Source organism: Talpa occidentalis, unplaced genomic scaffold (assembly GCF_014898055.3).
Source record: "Talpa occidentalis isolate TD23 unplaced genomic scaffold, MPIMG_talOcc4v2.1 talOcc4.9, whole genome shotgun sequence".
Classification (NCBI taxonomy): Eukaryota; Metazoa; Chordata; class Mammalia; order Eulipotyphla; family Talpidae; genus Talpa; species Talpa occidentalis.
Window position 1 is genome coordinate 94,069,589 of NW_023605305.1, and position 16,740 is coordinate 94,086,328.

The 16,740-nt window shown below is 40.5% G+C and overlaps 1 protein-coding gene across 3 annotated transcripts in view; it reads right to left on the reverse strand.

Annotated features, from left to right (window-relative positions):
* The window catches only part of TGFBR3 (transforming growth factor beta receptor 3), a 195,006-nt gene that overhangs the window by 26,629 nt on the left and 151,637 nt on the right, over positions 1 to 16,740 (reverse strand). For all 3 annotated transcript variants that reach the window (XM_054691672.1, XM_054691673.1, XM_054691674.1), the window contains 6 exons: positions 13,457 to 13,646; positions 11,180 to 11,514; positions 10,611 to 10,763; positions 8,207 to 8,347; positions 7,879 to 8,037; positions 2,812 to 3,111 (listed from right to left, as the gene is read on the reverse strand). In XM_054691672.1, the coding sequence (XP_054547647.1) occupies positions 2,812 to 3,111; positions 7,879 to 8,037; positions 8,207 to 8,347; positions 10,611 to 10,763; positions 11,180 to 11,514; positions 13,457 to 13,646 (1,278 nt within the window). The remainder of the gene's footprint in view (positions 1 to 2,811; positions 3,112 to 7,878; positions 8,038 to 8,206; positions 8,348 to 10,610; positions 10,764 to 11,179; positions 11,515 to 13,456; positions 13,647 to 16,740) is intronic.

Here is a 16,740-nt window from a genome sequence, read left to right on the forward strand (position 1 = left end):
AAACAGGAGATTCGGGTGTTTTTTCAAAGAACCACAAAGAATCTGGGAGTTCAGTGTATTCTCAGCTGTGCTTAAAGATGCAAATATCACTGGGCAGTTTATAAATACTGCCCTCCCCCCATCTTCCCACAAAACAACTAGAGGGTTTTGTCTTATTTAGTATGAAAAATAAAGAAACTATATGATGAATGTTGGCCCTTCACCAAACTGGCTGCACATAAACGGTTTATGTTTGTGATTTGTAATTGTGGGAAACTTCACAGACTGCATCATGAGGGTGACAGCTTCCACATCTGTTGTCCAAAAAGATAATCATGTTGTCAGGCTTGCTTAATTTTTTAAATCCTGGTATAGGCTCATGCAAAATGAAGCTTTCCAAGGTCATCTGCTTTTAATGTTCCAAAATGGAGTCCTGGGGAGTTGTATCCAGGTGTGGAGGTCACAGGGATAGTTGCTTATAGCTATTTTAAGCCCCCAATTATAGAATTAGCATGTCCAAGCCCACTGCAATTGTTTTTTAAAAGTACAGTCACACTCCAGCACCTTTTTTTGTTAAAATAACTTTAATTCCCGGTCTATGCTCATCAATAGGTAAAATGCTAAGGTAAAAGATACCCATTTGCTTTTGTTGTAGGAATAGATCGATCCTTTTAAAAAGTCTATTGCAAAGCACCATGGAAAGCTAATAGCTTCCAGCTCTTCCAATCACAACAGAATGAACACTTTGGGTTCACTGTTACTGCTGCTCTGAGCAAGAAATTATAAGACAACAACCTCTCCCCCACCCCAAAAAAGACAGAGAAAAGCCTTCATAATAGCCCTCTTTTAGAGAGAGGAACCATGGATTTTCTCTGGAGAGGCATCATTAGTTGTAAAGCTTTGCATATTAGGAAGAGGCTTCCTACTTTCCTATGTGTTCTTCAGTAAGTCAGAGTCTGTGGTGTTGTGTCTAACTCACTGTGTGACCACAGACAAGACAGTCTGTGGCCTCAGTTTCATCAGCAAAGGGCAGAGTTGGACTCAACCATCTCTGAGACAACTTCCCAGAAGATTCCTTGGCTCTGTTGATTGTCATGAAAACCACTTAGAAGCCATCAGAATTAGAAATACCTACTATCAAGAGTTTATACCTACTATCAAGAAAGACAGCGCTGAGAGCTGATTCTAAGTCGCTGCTCTAAAAATGATGGACTGTTGTTATATCTACTGTCTCATTGTTCCTCTACTAGGCAGGAAGCCAGGTACTGTTATTTCAATTTTATAGATAAGGAAATGCTGTTTCCAAGAAGTCAGGGACTTGCTGAAAGTCTTGTTAGTAAGCAGCACACATCACTTCTCGGTGCCCATGCTCCTTCCACTGTCTCTTACTTTGGTTGTAAACAGTAACTTTCAGTTTAAAGTGACATCCACATTCTCCCCTGGAAGTTAGTGCTCTTCTTAGAATGTTCTGAAAGGAATTATTAGGCTTAATTTTTACAGATTAACACAGATAAACAAACTGGGCAGCTCCAGGCCAGGCTCAGAGAGAGGTAGCAGCCGCAATCATTAGTAAAGGCCCCTGGTAACTGCCAGGTCTTCCCTCCTAGATCCCTAACTCTTTCGAGTTATCTGCTGCCTGCAGGAAGTAGCTGGGGCCCACAGTCAATTACTAAGTTCCCATGGCTCGCTCCCATGGTCACAAATGGCTTCTGGCAGGTGAATGTCCACATGTTAAGACATCACGTTTCCAAAGCAACCTAAAAAACAGTCTAAATCACCATATATATATATACTCCTTCATGATTATGATGAGATTCATTGTATGTTCATATGCCTTATAAAATTTTCTTTGGTGTTATTGTTATAGGAAAAATGGATCCCGAGAGAAAATAATAGTGCAAATGATTCAGATCCATGGAAATCTATCCGATAATGGTACTTTTTTCCCTACAATCTCTACACCTATCTTTGACAACCTACCTATTAAAGGGATTTCGATACACATAGTATACTAGTAATAACACAGCCTGACTTTTATACTTATAGACAATGATTGATATGTGATTGATTACAAAAGCAGCAGAAGTCAGCTTCTGCTGACACTACATGAGACATCTACAGAATAAACGTACGTGTGACATTATACATAATCATGGCAGATCACAAAAACAAAACTACAGCAGAAGACACTTTTCATGCACAAGGCCAACCTAATATGAACTATCATAATAACTTTACAGCTCTCTCTTTAATAGCTGTCCCAGCAAGGTCAACAGGTTCTGATTTTTGTTGTGGCAACAGAAAGAACTGGTTGAACACAGGGACTGCCATGAGGCAAACATGATGAGCTGATACGAAACTGAGAAAAATTAAAATATTTGTTATTTTCCCTTAGATTCCCTCCTGAGACAAGTTAACCTTATAATTCACACAGAGAAGGTCAAAAAACAATTGCAGTACAAGTCCCAGTGGGATCTGGAAAAATTAATCCGCACACTGGACTTGTCCTTTGAGCTCTCAGTGCTCTGGCACCATATGCTATCTGAACAACACAGATAAAGCCAAACCTCTCCCTCAATGGAAAACAATCTTGATTTATCATTTGTAAGATATTACTAAGTAGCATGCATGGAAAAAAATCATTCTGTAAGAATTCATTCCCTAAAACTCCATAAAAATCAGAGTTCCCTGCTCACGTGGACTTCATTCAGTTGGGATTTCCAAACCCCCAAACTTCAATCTGCAATAGTTCTTGATTAAACTTCTTGGCTAGGTGGCCGTCTTTCCTAAAAATGTCAAAATCACAATATAGATGGATGAAGGCCCACTAACCTTAGGTAAGCCCTGGGGGTCCCTCTCCTTCTTGGTGCACAATGTGAGCTCACACTGTAGGAAGAGCAGCGAGGTGTTGAAGACAGACTTAAAAACAAAGCTGAATCGCTTCTTATCTATCTCAGCTTGCGGGATAGGAAAGAGCACTCTCTTGGGATTATAGAATTTCACGGATTCATCTTTAGGACAAATGTTCTCAATGATGGTGTAATCAGACATCCTATCAGGGTTCGAATAGGGAGAGATAAAACATGTTTGGATGGCAAATCCCAGTTCTTGGTCAGCCTTAGTAACAGACACCTGCAAAATACACAGAAAGATGAACAAAAACAAGTCAGTATCTCTCTTTTACTTTAGGCACAATGGTAATATACCAACATGACCCTTTTATTTGAAAAATGAATCAATTAATTTTCTTACATTGTTGTTAATTTTTGGACAGTATTTGATTGTTCCCCTCAGGTGCAGTCACCATAGTTCTTCCACCACGATAGAACCTGTGATCCATCACCACAGTCCTTTGTGCTCTCCATCCCCTGTTTTGATCCCTTCCTTTCCCCTGCTACATGCCTCAGATCTATGGTCAGCTTGCAAGTTTTGTCTTTTTTCCTGACCCTTTGTTTGGTTTCTCTATATTCCACATATAAAAGAAACCATCCCACATTTATCTTTTTCCTTCTGGATTGTTTTGCTTAGCATAATCCCTTCCAGCTCCATCCATGTTGCAGCAAGTGATGTGAGTTTATCCCTTTTGATCACTGAGTAGTATTCCATCAGCACGGCCCCTTTGATGAGACACATTGCTTTACCCTGACAATATACTTATACAGCCTTCTCATCGCAAAAATCACATACTCATTGAAGAATGTCTTCCCTTTAGACTTGATATGGATGGTGTCGATGAATTACTGAGTTCAAATGCTAGCCTGGAAGAGTCCAACGCAAGATGCATAAGTCTCTTCCATACAACGTCTGGGAGATAAAAATAAAAATAAAAGTACACTGCATACCTAAAGTAGATTTTCCAAAATAAATAAAATGACCACAGGTGAAGCCCCTCATGTTGTGGTAGTATATTACTTGTAAGGCAAGCTCTTTTTTAAAAATTGCTCAAAAGATGGAGTACAGAGGTAGAATCTATTTAGCCTAGGCTGAGAGGACTGACCTCAACTGCTGCAAGTCAGAGTGAGTATGAACCACTACAAGAGTGCTGAAGCTCCGTCTAAACTCCTGCTCCATGTGGGCAGGCAGAGCTGTCCCTGGGGGTGGATTTCAGAGACTGTGCGATCTGGTGGCAATCAGTGTCCCAGCTGCTCCCAGGTCCAAACCAGACCTTGCCAAGTACTCTCCCTTCCCTCTTTAAGCCCAAGGGTATTTTAAGGGAAATTTAATCTGGAAATGTTTCCGAGTCATTTACACTTCCCTCTCACAAAACATTTGTATGGGCAAAGTCCAAACCATGTTAAGGTTCTTTTCTTTAGACGCAGGAAGTAGTGCTTGGCCAAGTATAAACAGAATTCAAACCTCAACTATCCCGAACTCAGCTGAAATCCCCAGACTAGACTGGATTCTCCATTTGGTGACATATGGATCACTGTGTGAATTGTCCCTCCCTACTATGCCTCATTCCTTGACTAAACTTAGGCTTAAAATAAACTTAAACAGTTTAGAAGTAAAGTTAAAGTTAACCTTTGGCCACAGGTCAATATCCCCAGAAGACTTTCAAAAAGTGATAAAAACACATTTTCCATTGTGAGACACCCTGGGGAATTCCCTGACGTGGCACGGAGCATTCAGCCCCTGATACTATTTTGATAGGTCCCTTCATGGGTAACTGCAAGAATGCAGCAGTGACGATTGACAACAGTCATGTCCTTTTGTTGTGTCATAAAGCTAATCCCTCAGAACAATCTTGCAATAAATATTTTCATCTTCATCTTATAAATGGAGGAAAAACAGAACACAGAGGATAGGGAACTTGCTCAACAGCATACCTAGTAAATACTGGATAAAACCAAGGCTCAAATCCAGGTCTTCTGACCCCTTGTTCATTTTCTCTTTATTATTTGACTGTAGCCAGAGGGTCAATCAAACCAGGCCTAAGATATGACCTGAGGAGAATGCTTAGTGAGAAAAATTTCTAGGAATAGTGGTAGATAGTTATGTAAATATTCACACCTTGTTTTTATTATGTTATTTCTGAAAAACAAGATATTTTATCTTGGAAAGTTACATATATCCTATTATTAAATGATGCCTTTGAACACTAACTCAGAATCCACATACGACAGAAGAAATTCAAATCTTTCCTCTAACTTCAAAGAAAGCATACAATGATAGAATTAGTCTAAGGTGTCCCAAAAGTAGGTTTTTTAAAAGATTTTTTTTATTTTTAGGCATACAAGAACATGGAACAGAACAGGCAGACTGACTGAAATACACTGCTGAGGGGAGCAGCAGGCGAGGCAGGAGAGGTCTGCTGCACCATGTGGGTTGCTCCCTGGCCGGGAATCGAACTCATGCTTGCAGTGGCTGCTGTAAGCTTCATAGGTTGAGTCTTAACCCCTTACGCCACCAGGGAGGCCCCCCAAAAGTTGTTTTACAGGAAAAAATATCAGTAAATTTTTTACTTTAAAATGGATGGGAAATGAGTAGTAGCAGGACTAGAGGCTTTGGAGCATACAAGCACCAGGAAATCACAGGTTCTGCAGCTCCTGCGCTGGGAACCCTGAGCCTCAGTTTCCTCCCCTTCAGAATGAGGGTACTTGTTCCTATTGGAAATAGTTTTGTGGGAATCTGTAAAGTCAAAATTACCTGCAAACAACATAGCTCCCAGTGCCTGCTATGATTAGCAAAATTATTTTAGATTTAAATTTGAGGGGTTATATGCTTTTTAAAAAATTTCCCAAGACAAATGAAGTAAAAGAAAAGCTGCCATCATGTGACAGCTATCACTCAAAGACAACCAAAGACAGGTGGCAGAACTGAAAATGTTCAGACTGAAGGAAGAGGCGGCAGTCTAGAGGTAAGAGAGGATTCTGGGAGGGGTACGAGAGGAAGCAAGTCCAGGAGGAGAAACCTGGAAACAGTCCTTCAGGCCAAGCCTATAATTTGGGAAGTTTTACTTAACCTAAGGAAAATATTTTTAAATTACTGCAAAAAGATGTGGTTCATTTCTTCACTTGACAATTAGATTTTGGTGAAATTTTAATTATGAAAAATATCAATGATATTGAAAAGGTATTAACGGGAAAATAAAATAAAATAAAATAAAAAAGAAAACCGTATGTCAAGTCAGTCAGCACTGGCACTGGAGAAGTGAGGCAGAAACATCAAAACACCGATGGTAAGTTATATGAGAAAGACTGGATGCTGATTAGCAGAAAGCAGAAAGGCCATAAATTAGCAAAGGCAGGCACACGTTTGGAAAAGAACCAATTGCAGTTAAGCAGCACCCCTGAAATCCATAGCAAGGCAGGGAGTCATGTGGATTGTGCAGCCAGAAGAGCAAAAGAAGAAATGATCTTAGATCAGGGAGATCTGTGATTAGGAAAAGCACATAGAAAGCAGTATCTTTGGGCTTCCCTGGTGGTGCAGCGGTTGAACGCCGGGCTGCGGAGCTGCCCGCAGCCTCTGCAGCACTGGTTTGATTTCAGGCCGCCAGGCAAGAGTCCCACATGGCGCGCAGACCTCTCCTGCTGCGCCCACTGCTCCCCTCAGCAGTGTACTTCGGTCCTTCTGCCTGTTCTGCTCCCTGCTCTGGCTCTGGTGAATTCTCTCACCCTCCCGCGCTTCTGACTCTACCCAGTGCTTGCATGTATGTATGTATGTATGTATAAATAAATAAATAAATAAATAACTCTTAAAAAAAAAAAAAAAAAAAAAAAGGCAGTATCTTTCCCCAGAGGAGAAAGAAGGTTGTACCCAAAGAAAAAGAAGAGCTCTCACAACAGGGAATCATAGAAGAGGAGAGATCCAAGAAAACGTCCACAGCCAGTGGGCTCTGTCCAGAATCAGCACAAATGTGAGAGCTATTTGTCTTTCTAAAATAGAAATATGTGCACTGAAGTCACTTTTAATATATGGAAGTATCCCATTTCAACCCCTTAAGCTGCTCGCCCCTTCCACAGTGAGGCAGAACAGCTTGCAGCTTAACACCAAACGCAGCTCCTCAGATGACGACTTCCCTGTAAGACCAGCAGACATCCTGGGGCCATAAGGATATTTATCTTCTGTAGAATCCAATCCATGAACCTGGATATTTGCACAGCTAAGAGGCTATATTTTCTCCCTTTGCAAAGGGCAGTTTAAAGATATAACAGCATCCAGTGGATGACAGTGTGGTCTCTGCAGCCAGTCTGAGTATGAACTATAAACTCTACCAGAGATTAGCAATGTGACTGTGGACAAGAGTATGCCTCAGTTTTCTCCTCCATAAAATGGGAACATTAATAGTCTTGTCTCATAGGGCTGCTCTGAAGAGTAAATTCATTATTCGAATACTTAAAACAACTGGAACATAATAAATCTGTGATAGATATTAATGATTGCCATTTCATTATTACCACCACTAATATTTTCTTAGTTTTTCCATAGATTTATGCTATGCATGATTATTAGCATTATATCTAAGAAATAGTCTTAATAAGTTTATAGATATATTTTAATAATGATCTGGGAATAAACAATTTCATCATGAGATAAGGCAGTACCAAGCATTTCACTGAAGTATGTGCAATTTAAAACCTAGTATGTGAGGTACTCTGGAATATTCTCTGATGTTGCAACTACTGAATTACTATTCTAAAAGTGCTAAGGATAAGCAAGGACAGAGCTTTATTAACAGAATTCATACTCTGTTGATTTCTTTTTTTTAATTTCATATAAAATAGTCTTTCCATTTAGTGTAATGTAATGAATAGTGACATTTCCTGCTTTGGTTATAAATCCACCTGGAAGTATTTTTGAGCCACGCCCTCACCCAGAGCAGGTCAAGGATGCTTTAGGTTCAGGAGCTACTGTGACTCAGTGTTAACCCAAAAGTCCAAGGCCAACATTCGTTCTCACCTCAACATAAACATGTCCATTCTCTGCCACGGAGAAGACCCCCTGGGAGGGCACCAGGAAGAGGTCTGTGTTGTACAGCTCCATGTTGAAGGTGACGTTCCTGTTGTGTGGGTCCTGGAAGCCACTGGGATTCCTCACCTGCCGCAGGCTGCAATTAAACTGGAATAGAACCGGGTGGACGTAAATCAATCAAATGAAGAATGAAGATCCTGTATTTTATGAGTTTTGGCCTTTATCACCATTTTCTTTTTCCAACAATCTCTAATTCAAGTCAACCCAAACAAACAAAGAACTCTCCAAAGACTACATATTGCAAACTAACACCTACCGCCACAACTTCTGGTCCGACAAAGAAGGGAAATTCTCCTTCCTCCAACTCTCCTGGGAATCCATTGTCACCTGACTCCAGGTCTTCAAAACCCTCTGTCCCACCACTGCTGTCCTCAGGGGAGGGGACCTGTATCACGATCTAAAAGGCAAAGAAAACACAGATAAAGCTAAAAAAAATATCACAGGTATTTGCTTCTACCTCACATACACTCATGTACACATTCAGCAGCAAAATGAAAATGTGGCTTAAAAAACTCCTAGTTTTTTATGATTTTTATCTTCAAAGAGATGAAAAACAAAGAGAAGCTCAATGAATATTTAAAATAGGATCTGAACTAAAATATCACATTTCCCTTGTGAAAAATACAAATTATTTCAAAAGTGGGAGAACTGTAGACACTAATGCAGGGTAAATGGCATTGTCAATGAGAGGGAGCTTTCCCTGAAGAGTCTTTATACTGAAAACTCTAAGAACAGCAAGAATTGACTGATGCAAGGAGTTTTTGTTATTTGCATTCATCAAGATGTGTAGAAAGTTTGGTTTGAGCGAGAAGCAAAGGAACTATTGTTTGTTACTGAACCATTCTCCAGGCTTTTCTCCCCCCACATCTTTCTGCATGGTTTACAGATGCAGGAAAGAACACTGCATTTTCAATTCATGACAATTTATCCTAACCTTTGTTGAAATGATTATTCCTAGGTTAGTTCTAGAGAAGATGAAAAAAATCACCTAAGGATCACAGTTCCATGAACAAAACCCTAACTTCTTTATATGTGTAGGATAGTCATACATTTTTTAGATTTGATTTTTGGCTTATATTTTTAATATGTTGCAAAATCAGTAGTATATATAGCAGGTCTGAAAATTATTAGAAATAATTCTAATGGGAACATATAATTAAAATATTCACTGAAGGGACTAGAATGGGAAGAGAATGAAGAAAAACCACCTCTCTATGTACTAGGTTCTCAAAAGAAAGTATTGATGCAGCTGATGCAAGTACCAAGGATATTACATATATATAAATATTTTTTAACTGAATAGACAGATTACCATAGCTTCTTACTGATATTAATTTAGACACCAGTTTAAAATTCCAAATTCAAGTACATCAGTAATACATGACATTTATTGTATCTGGAAAACTGGATAATGGCAAGAAAAGCAGTGTTGGAATTGGCAAGAACATATTCATCACAGAGTCAAAGGTTAATACATTATTCCAGTAACAAAGGGAGATTAGCAAGGCCAGCCTGGTGTTAGGGAAAGGTTAGTGGCTCAGAGGTCAGGAAGCTGGAGTCAGTCCTGACTGCCATTAACTAGTCCCTCAAACCTCACTGAGTCTATTAACTCTCCAACAGTTCACCTTCCTTGCCTGTGAAAGAAAGTTGAATGAGATCATCTTAGGGTTCTTTCTAGCTCAAACATTCTAAGATGGCCTAAGGAACAACATACCTGGGCTCATGGGAATGCTGATCCCCACAAGAGCCACACTGGGCAGAGAACTGGATCACTGCGCTCTGGGTGGATCAAGTGTCATTTGGCAGTGGAATGAATTAGCAATCATGCCCCGCCCTATCCCAAGCCAAACTGACACAGTGTTAAAGCTGGACACAGGGATCTTGGAGCCTTCGTACCATCAAAAGTACGACCTGAACTGTAAAATTAACACTATAGAGTTATTTTGAGATTTCATGTTTAAATTCTTTTAACATTGGCTGACTAGTCTCCATCTCGGCAAGAATAGGTTTAATTAAAAGAGAAGACTTAGATGAACTGCTAAGAATGATTTCTGGAAAGTGAAGTTTAGTTATTGCAATGGATTATCATTGAATCTCCCTGCCAGGATCTTTCTTAGAGGTGGAAAGGCTTAATAACTTAATTATCATTAGTAATTATAATAATTTCTTGAAGGCACATTTCAGATTTCTCATTTGTTCCTGAAGGAGGGAGAGTTTTCCTATTTTAAGATATAACACAGCAAGACCAGAGAGACCAGGATCTGGTTAGCCTAATTATTTGGATGTGTTCACTCATGAGCCTGGATTTTATCCTCGTAAGGACAGGTCATTTGACCCTGTAGCTCGGCCAGAGAGAAAACTCATAATCACCTTGCAGTGAGCCCTTTGCCACCAGGAGATGCAAAGGGCAGACGGGAGACATTCACCACAAATGTTCCCATCGAGAAAATAGTTCCTCCCAATTCCCACACATTTGCCAATGAAACAAACACAAGAATTCAAGATCAAATTACATTCCATTTTGTTGAGAAATGACATTTGGTTTGTTCAAATGTGGGGTATATGCCCCCTGCCATTTTCACAGAAATCTTGCCTAATTTTAAGGTAATACCCAACAAGTTTCTGGCAAAGGGCCAGGCTTAGTTCTAGAGAACACTCACAGAGTTATAGTAAACCACCCCATCAGGGGCTGAGAGCCGGTGGGAAGTACCACAGCCATTCAGCGGAGACTCCAAAATGAAGTGGGTGCCATTCATCCTGGCCTTGCAGGTAGGATCCAATAAGGTGAGCTCCATTCCTGAGTAACTGTTGGCCTGAAATAATAACCACCAAAGACATATGAGAGGCAGGTTGGCCCACAGGCAGTCTGCTGCACACAATTAATACATTTTGCCTGATTTCCCAAGTAAAGGTTCTGGAGGCTGGTATTCCCCCTCATCCTTATTTCTTCCCGGACTACAACCTCTCATCAGCTCAACGATTATGTTTGTTGGCCTTGAAAATTCAATAGCAAAATATTGACACACAAGGATCTGGAACCCCCCTCACTGAAAACAACAGGAACCGGGTGAGAATCCCAGCCAAGGGGAAGTGAGCCCATCCAACTGAGAAAACAGTATCAAATCATAGGAGTTCAAAAGTGAAAGAGTTTGCGGGAATAACTAACACAGACTGGGGCAGGTTGGGGAGGAGAAGGCCTTCTCTTCTCTCCTTTAAGGAATGCACTGACCTGGAAAGAATCTTTCTCTATGGCCACGATCATCTTTTCATTGTCACATTTGACTGACAGGGCAACATCCATGCTCCCTTGCACCTCCTCGGGCTCTCTGGGGCCAGGAAACAGCTGTAAGCTGGGAATGGCAGGGTCCTTGGGCCTGGGGATGTCATCTTCTCCCACATCCTCATGGCCTCTCATGGAGATATCAGGAAAAGGAAAGGGGAAACCTCCACTTCGGCCTCCCCCTCCCCGGATGGGTGGGTTCTCCAGGGCAGGCAGGGTGCCAGGGTCCAGCAGGATCCGTAGCTCAGGAGGGATGGTGTGGACTTCCTCATCTCTCATCTCCTCTGGTGGTGACAGAAGGCAAGAAATGATCAGTGGTTGATGTCAGGCCAACACCATCATCATGAGAGGCACAAACAGGAGGAATTAGCACAGAATTGGCGTGTGTAAAATCACCCATAACAAGCAATGCATGAAAGAGATGACATGTCTAGAAGTCTGAATTCTAGTGCTGTTCCTTCTAACTGACTGTGGGCAAATGGCTTACTTCTCTGTGTCTCAGTTTCCCACTTTTTTAAAATTAAGGAGTTTGAATAAATCACATGTTCTCAACTTCGGCTACACACTAAAATCACTTTGGGAACTTAAAAACAAATCCCTATGCCCATGCTGTACCCTAAGTCAATTAAAAATTGGGCTTTCTGGGGTGGTGCTTAATCGTTAACAGGTGTGACTGCAATGTGCAGTCAAGGTTGAGAACTACTGGAAGAAAGGATTTCTGGAGCCTTACAAGCTTTAGGTATCTATCATTTAAGTAAATTATGTGGGAAAATATTCCATTCAAATGCCACTGAAATACTTCCCTTGAATCTAAAGACACTTTAGATAGTTTCTCTATACTTTTCTTGAAACAATATTGGTAGTTTACAATTATTTGTTACCTCCTTTTTGCCACTAAATTCTTACAGGGACCTGGGTGCCCTAGCCTTTGAAAATATAGTCCCAAAGAAGAAAAAACTACATTGGTGTATTTACTCCTTCAAAGGGAGAGACTATTTTCATACAATCAATAGTCAGAATTTTGTCATACCTTCACAACAAATTAGAGAGAAAAAAAAAATTTTTTCCAAGTGTTCACTACCTCTGCTCTTCAGAGCCAACAGAAGTATGTCTCAGTTAACCTACTCAGTGGCCTTTAACTCTCCATCAGTACTATCTTTTTTTAAAGCATGGCACAACTGTAGGGGTCCAACCAAAGTCAAGCTTGGGAAGATTTTTAATTTGTACTTTGTAAAAACTTTCACAAAAAGGCTGTGAGGTAGATCCTATTGCTTCCCCCATTACTGAGGAAGAAACTGAGATGCAGAGGTTAACTGGCTGCACCCTAAACAGCGAATAAATGGCAAAACTGGGACTGACTCCCCTCATTCTGAAGGGAATATCATGAGGTACCACGAGGGATTGATCTAGGGATCAGAAAACCTGGGGTTTGAGTCTTGTTGACTAGAAGACTCTTGAGGAAAACCTCAAGAACTTTCTAAGCCTCTGCTTTCTGCTCCATCAAAGTAGGATAATAACTCCTGCATTTCCTCTGGGTGCGAATAAAAAAAGTATGCATATGAGTCCTTGATACAGTTTTCCCATAAGCAAAAGCTTTTAACCTCAGACCTTTCTCCTTCAGTCTCCACCCCTCAGTATCTCAGTCATAAGTGATTACGAGGTACCTCTGAAAGAATGCAGCTCATTTATCTTTAGTGTAATCACAGTGAAAGTAATCTACAACCTGCTCAACTCCATGTTACTGAAAAATCTGTATTTTAATTACTTTCCTCAAAATAATCTATCACAATTCTCGACAACTTTAAACTATAGTTAAAAAGTAGCCAAACAAGTCATTAAAATTTGCAACAGAAAAACAGCACCATCTATGTTAAAATGAGAGTTCCTCTTTGGAAAGTGCCATCTGAGGGTTATTTTTTACACACTTTTAATGTCATACTTACCATTCTTTGTTTTTTTAAAAGATTTACTTATTTTTATACAAGAGCTGGGGTATAGGCCAGAGGCACGGGAGGGTGGAATGATTCACCAGAGACAGAGCAGGGAGCAGAACAGGCAGATGACAGAAATACACTGTTGAGGGGAGCAGCGGGCGCAACAGGAGAGGTCTGCCTCGCCGTGTGGGATTCTCGCCAGCCAGCGGGGATTAAACCCACACTGCAGAGGCTGCGGACAGCTTCACAGCGCAGCACTCAACCTGCTGCGCCATGGGGGAGGCCCCCTTACCATTATTTTCAAGCCGAAGATGAAATCTATTAGCCACAGGAGCCATGGTGTATGATGTGATGGGACTATAGCCATTGTCCAAAGCCCACTTGATGAGATTTTCTTGGGTTGAAGGGATGTCATCTCTTATTGATTTGGTCATTACCATGGATCTTTCACTCTCTTTACCAAAGCCAATACTGTTGGGAGCCTACAGATAATAGCAAAGTTTCACTTGGGAGTAAAAAAATCACAGTGCTTTAAACAAATATCTGCAGCAAATAGATTCTATATTGTCCATGTGGCAATTTTTTCTTCTTTTCGTCCTTATTTTCCTTGACTAAGAATACTAATGTGAAAATTCTTAACAGCAGATTAAGAGACATTTATTCAGGCTTTTTGGTCATTTCACTTGGCTTGTATATGTTGATAATAGTAATCCAATGACAGCTGAGTAGTCACATACTAGAATACTTAGTGTCTTACTAGGCACACTTACACATACCAAATATGTATACTGACCTTTACCTTATTTTAATTTAAAATTATACATAAAGGATACAGATGTACATATTATGGTACAAAGAAATAGCTATGGTTTGACTTCCTTTATGCTAAATTCTTATATCCTAGATTTAGCTGAAAAAATGCACAAATGAGATATTTCAGTGGGGGGACAATTCCATCTTTGTAACTATTAAATTCCATGTGGAATTTAATACTTCACTTATAAGCAACCAATTTTATACTTCATTTATAACTCATGGTATTTTTAGCAATCCTGTAACAGTATTCATTTGCCAACTCTATTAATTGAATATGGTTAGATTTATGTTCCACATATTAATTAGTTCAAATTACTTTCCCCCTAAGTGCCAGTATCTTATCCAGCAATACAAGTCTTAAAAATTGGTTTTCACTTGGCAAATAGTTCAAAATTAGAGGTAGATGATGATATCTTTTAAGGAAAGTATATAAAAGGATTCTGAGAAACCAATACATGGAAGGTAAATGCCACATTACCTTCTGGCTCCTCTGGCAGTTATCTTGTCAGAGGATGCGGGAGCTAAAAGCTGCAAAGGGGACCCCAAAGGGAAAGCACCATATTTTTCACAACTGGGCTGGAAGGCCTGTTCAGCATGCAGCTTACCCCATTTTCATGCCATATAAAAATCACTTTAATTTCCATGCCCAATTATTTTCTCTTGCATACATGCAGCATTTTTCCTAAATTCCCCATTTGTTTCCCTTTCTGTGTGCCCCAACATGACTAAATATTAATCCTTTCCCACTATAAAACCATAGACAATTCACAGGCTCTAAGTTCTCTTGGCCTTTTCAGTTGTGAGATACTGGCTAAGGACACACATTTTCAATTTAAGGCTTACCAGGATCTCACCCAGTATAATTTTCTGTTACCCAAACTGCCTATCTGAGGAAAAACTGCCAGACAGAGACACAATCACGCATGCAAAGGAACCAGACAAGAGCTTTCACCAAATTCTGGAGCCATTTGCAAAATAAGTTCAGTTGCATAGGTGCTGATTATTTTAGTTCTTATTCTGATTTAGATCCTTGGGAGAAGAAAGGGTTAATTAAAAAAAGAAAACTAAAATAAGGTAAAGAAGGACACAATTTGTTCTTAGAACTGTGTATTCATTTAGTCAACAGCAGTTTCTTAGGCACAGCTTCCTCCAGCCTTTCAAAGCAGCGTGTCGTTTAGATTGGCCCGAGTTGTAACACTGGCCTAAACAATACTCTTGGCCTCATCTGCCCTCGTCTTTCATGTTGTTGGACAGCTGAGAAAATACTGTACACTCAGAATACTCTCATTGTAATTGCCACCTGTCCTTTGTACCAATATGAAATGACTTGTTTACACCTTTCCACATTAAATCGAGGAGCTGTCAGTACAACTCATTAATTCTGCCTCAGCTCTTTCAAGGCTGGAAAGCGATCTACATATTTGTGAAGCAGCAAGGCTTGGGAAGATGGCAGGCAAGGTGGTTCCAGCAATGAGGGAAATCCTCACTCTGTATTTCTGAGGGTCCCCAGATTTTTCCAAGGTCTCAGTGTAATTACTGCAGAAAGAGCTGAAGGGGGTCTCCAAATATCACCACCATCTTTCCAGTGATGATATCATGAATGATGAGGAATTAGGTAGAGTCTAGCACCTCTCCCCCCAACCCTGTGCCCCCACTGCCAACACACATTTGCATCAGAACTGCTGGTGGGGGAAGGAGGGGGCACCTGAAGGAGGGGTGGCCAGAGAGTACAGTGCATCCCACTGGGATTAAAGCGTGTTTTTTTCTTAGAGCAAGCTGGCTATTGCCAACCTGGAAGGTCTGAGGCCACATGAATTAGTACAACAGGAAATTTCTAACAAGTTTCCCCCATCTATTCTTTTATGTTTTGAAGTTCTTCCAAATGTGATTATGCATAGTCCATAAGGGGCCTGAAGAAAAAGCCAGAATTGGGCATGTCAAGGTGAACCTCTCTTATATTCCCCTTTGTGCTCACTACACAGTCCTCTGAGTCCCACTGAACCATTCTGGCATTTGGAGGGCACATTCGGTCCCACCCCCAGCATATACACATAAACGACCCAGGTTTAAGTGTACTTTAAATGTAGCCCATCAAGTTCCTTATAATTCCTTTAGTTGGAAATTTTCTTTGTCTTCCCTTTGTTTAGATATTCCTGAAGACAAACATGTAAAGAGCTGCTTATAGAAGGATATCAAGCCCCCTTCTTATGGCAGGCACTGTGCTAGCAGCACATTATCTTTATTTCTCCTCCCAAATATAAGGAGATGGGCATTACTATTTCTTTGTTAGAGGAGAACCTGAGACTCACTGCAGTTAAATAACACAGATAGCTGAGAACTCACCCGTGCAGGCGCAGGCAGAGTGCTTTAGGACTATCCACAGACCCTTAACGAATATTTTTTGAATGAATGAATGAACAAATGAACTCTGCTAAGTAACTCTAACTCTCAAGATGAGTGTGTCAGCATACCCATTTCACAGGAGAGGACACAGACTCAGGGTTCAATTGGATTGCCCAACAGCAACTGAGGTGAATGCCAACTGGAGATGGGTTTTGAACACAGCCCTGTCTGGCACCAGAGTTGGGATTCTTTCCTCTCTATCTCAGTGTCCCCAAAGGAAATACTAGAAATAGGTCACTGAACCACTTTCCTCTTTCCAAGCACAAACTTATACCTTTTTTGAGCAGGTACCTTACCCTCAAAGCACAGTCAGAACTCACATTTGAGACGGAGAATAAAAAATTACAAAGCATGAAA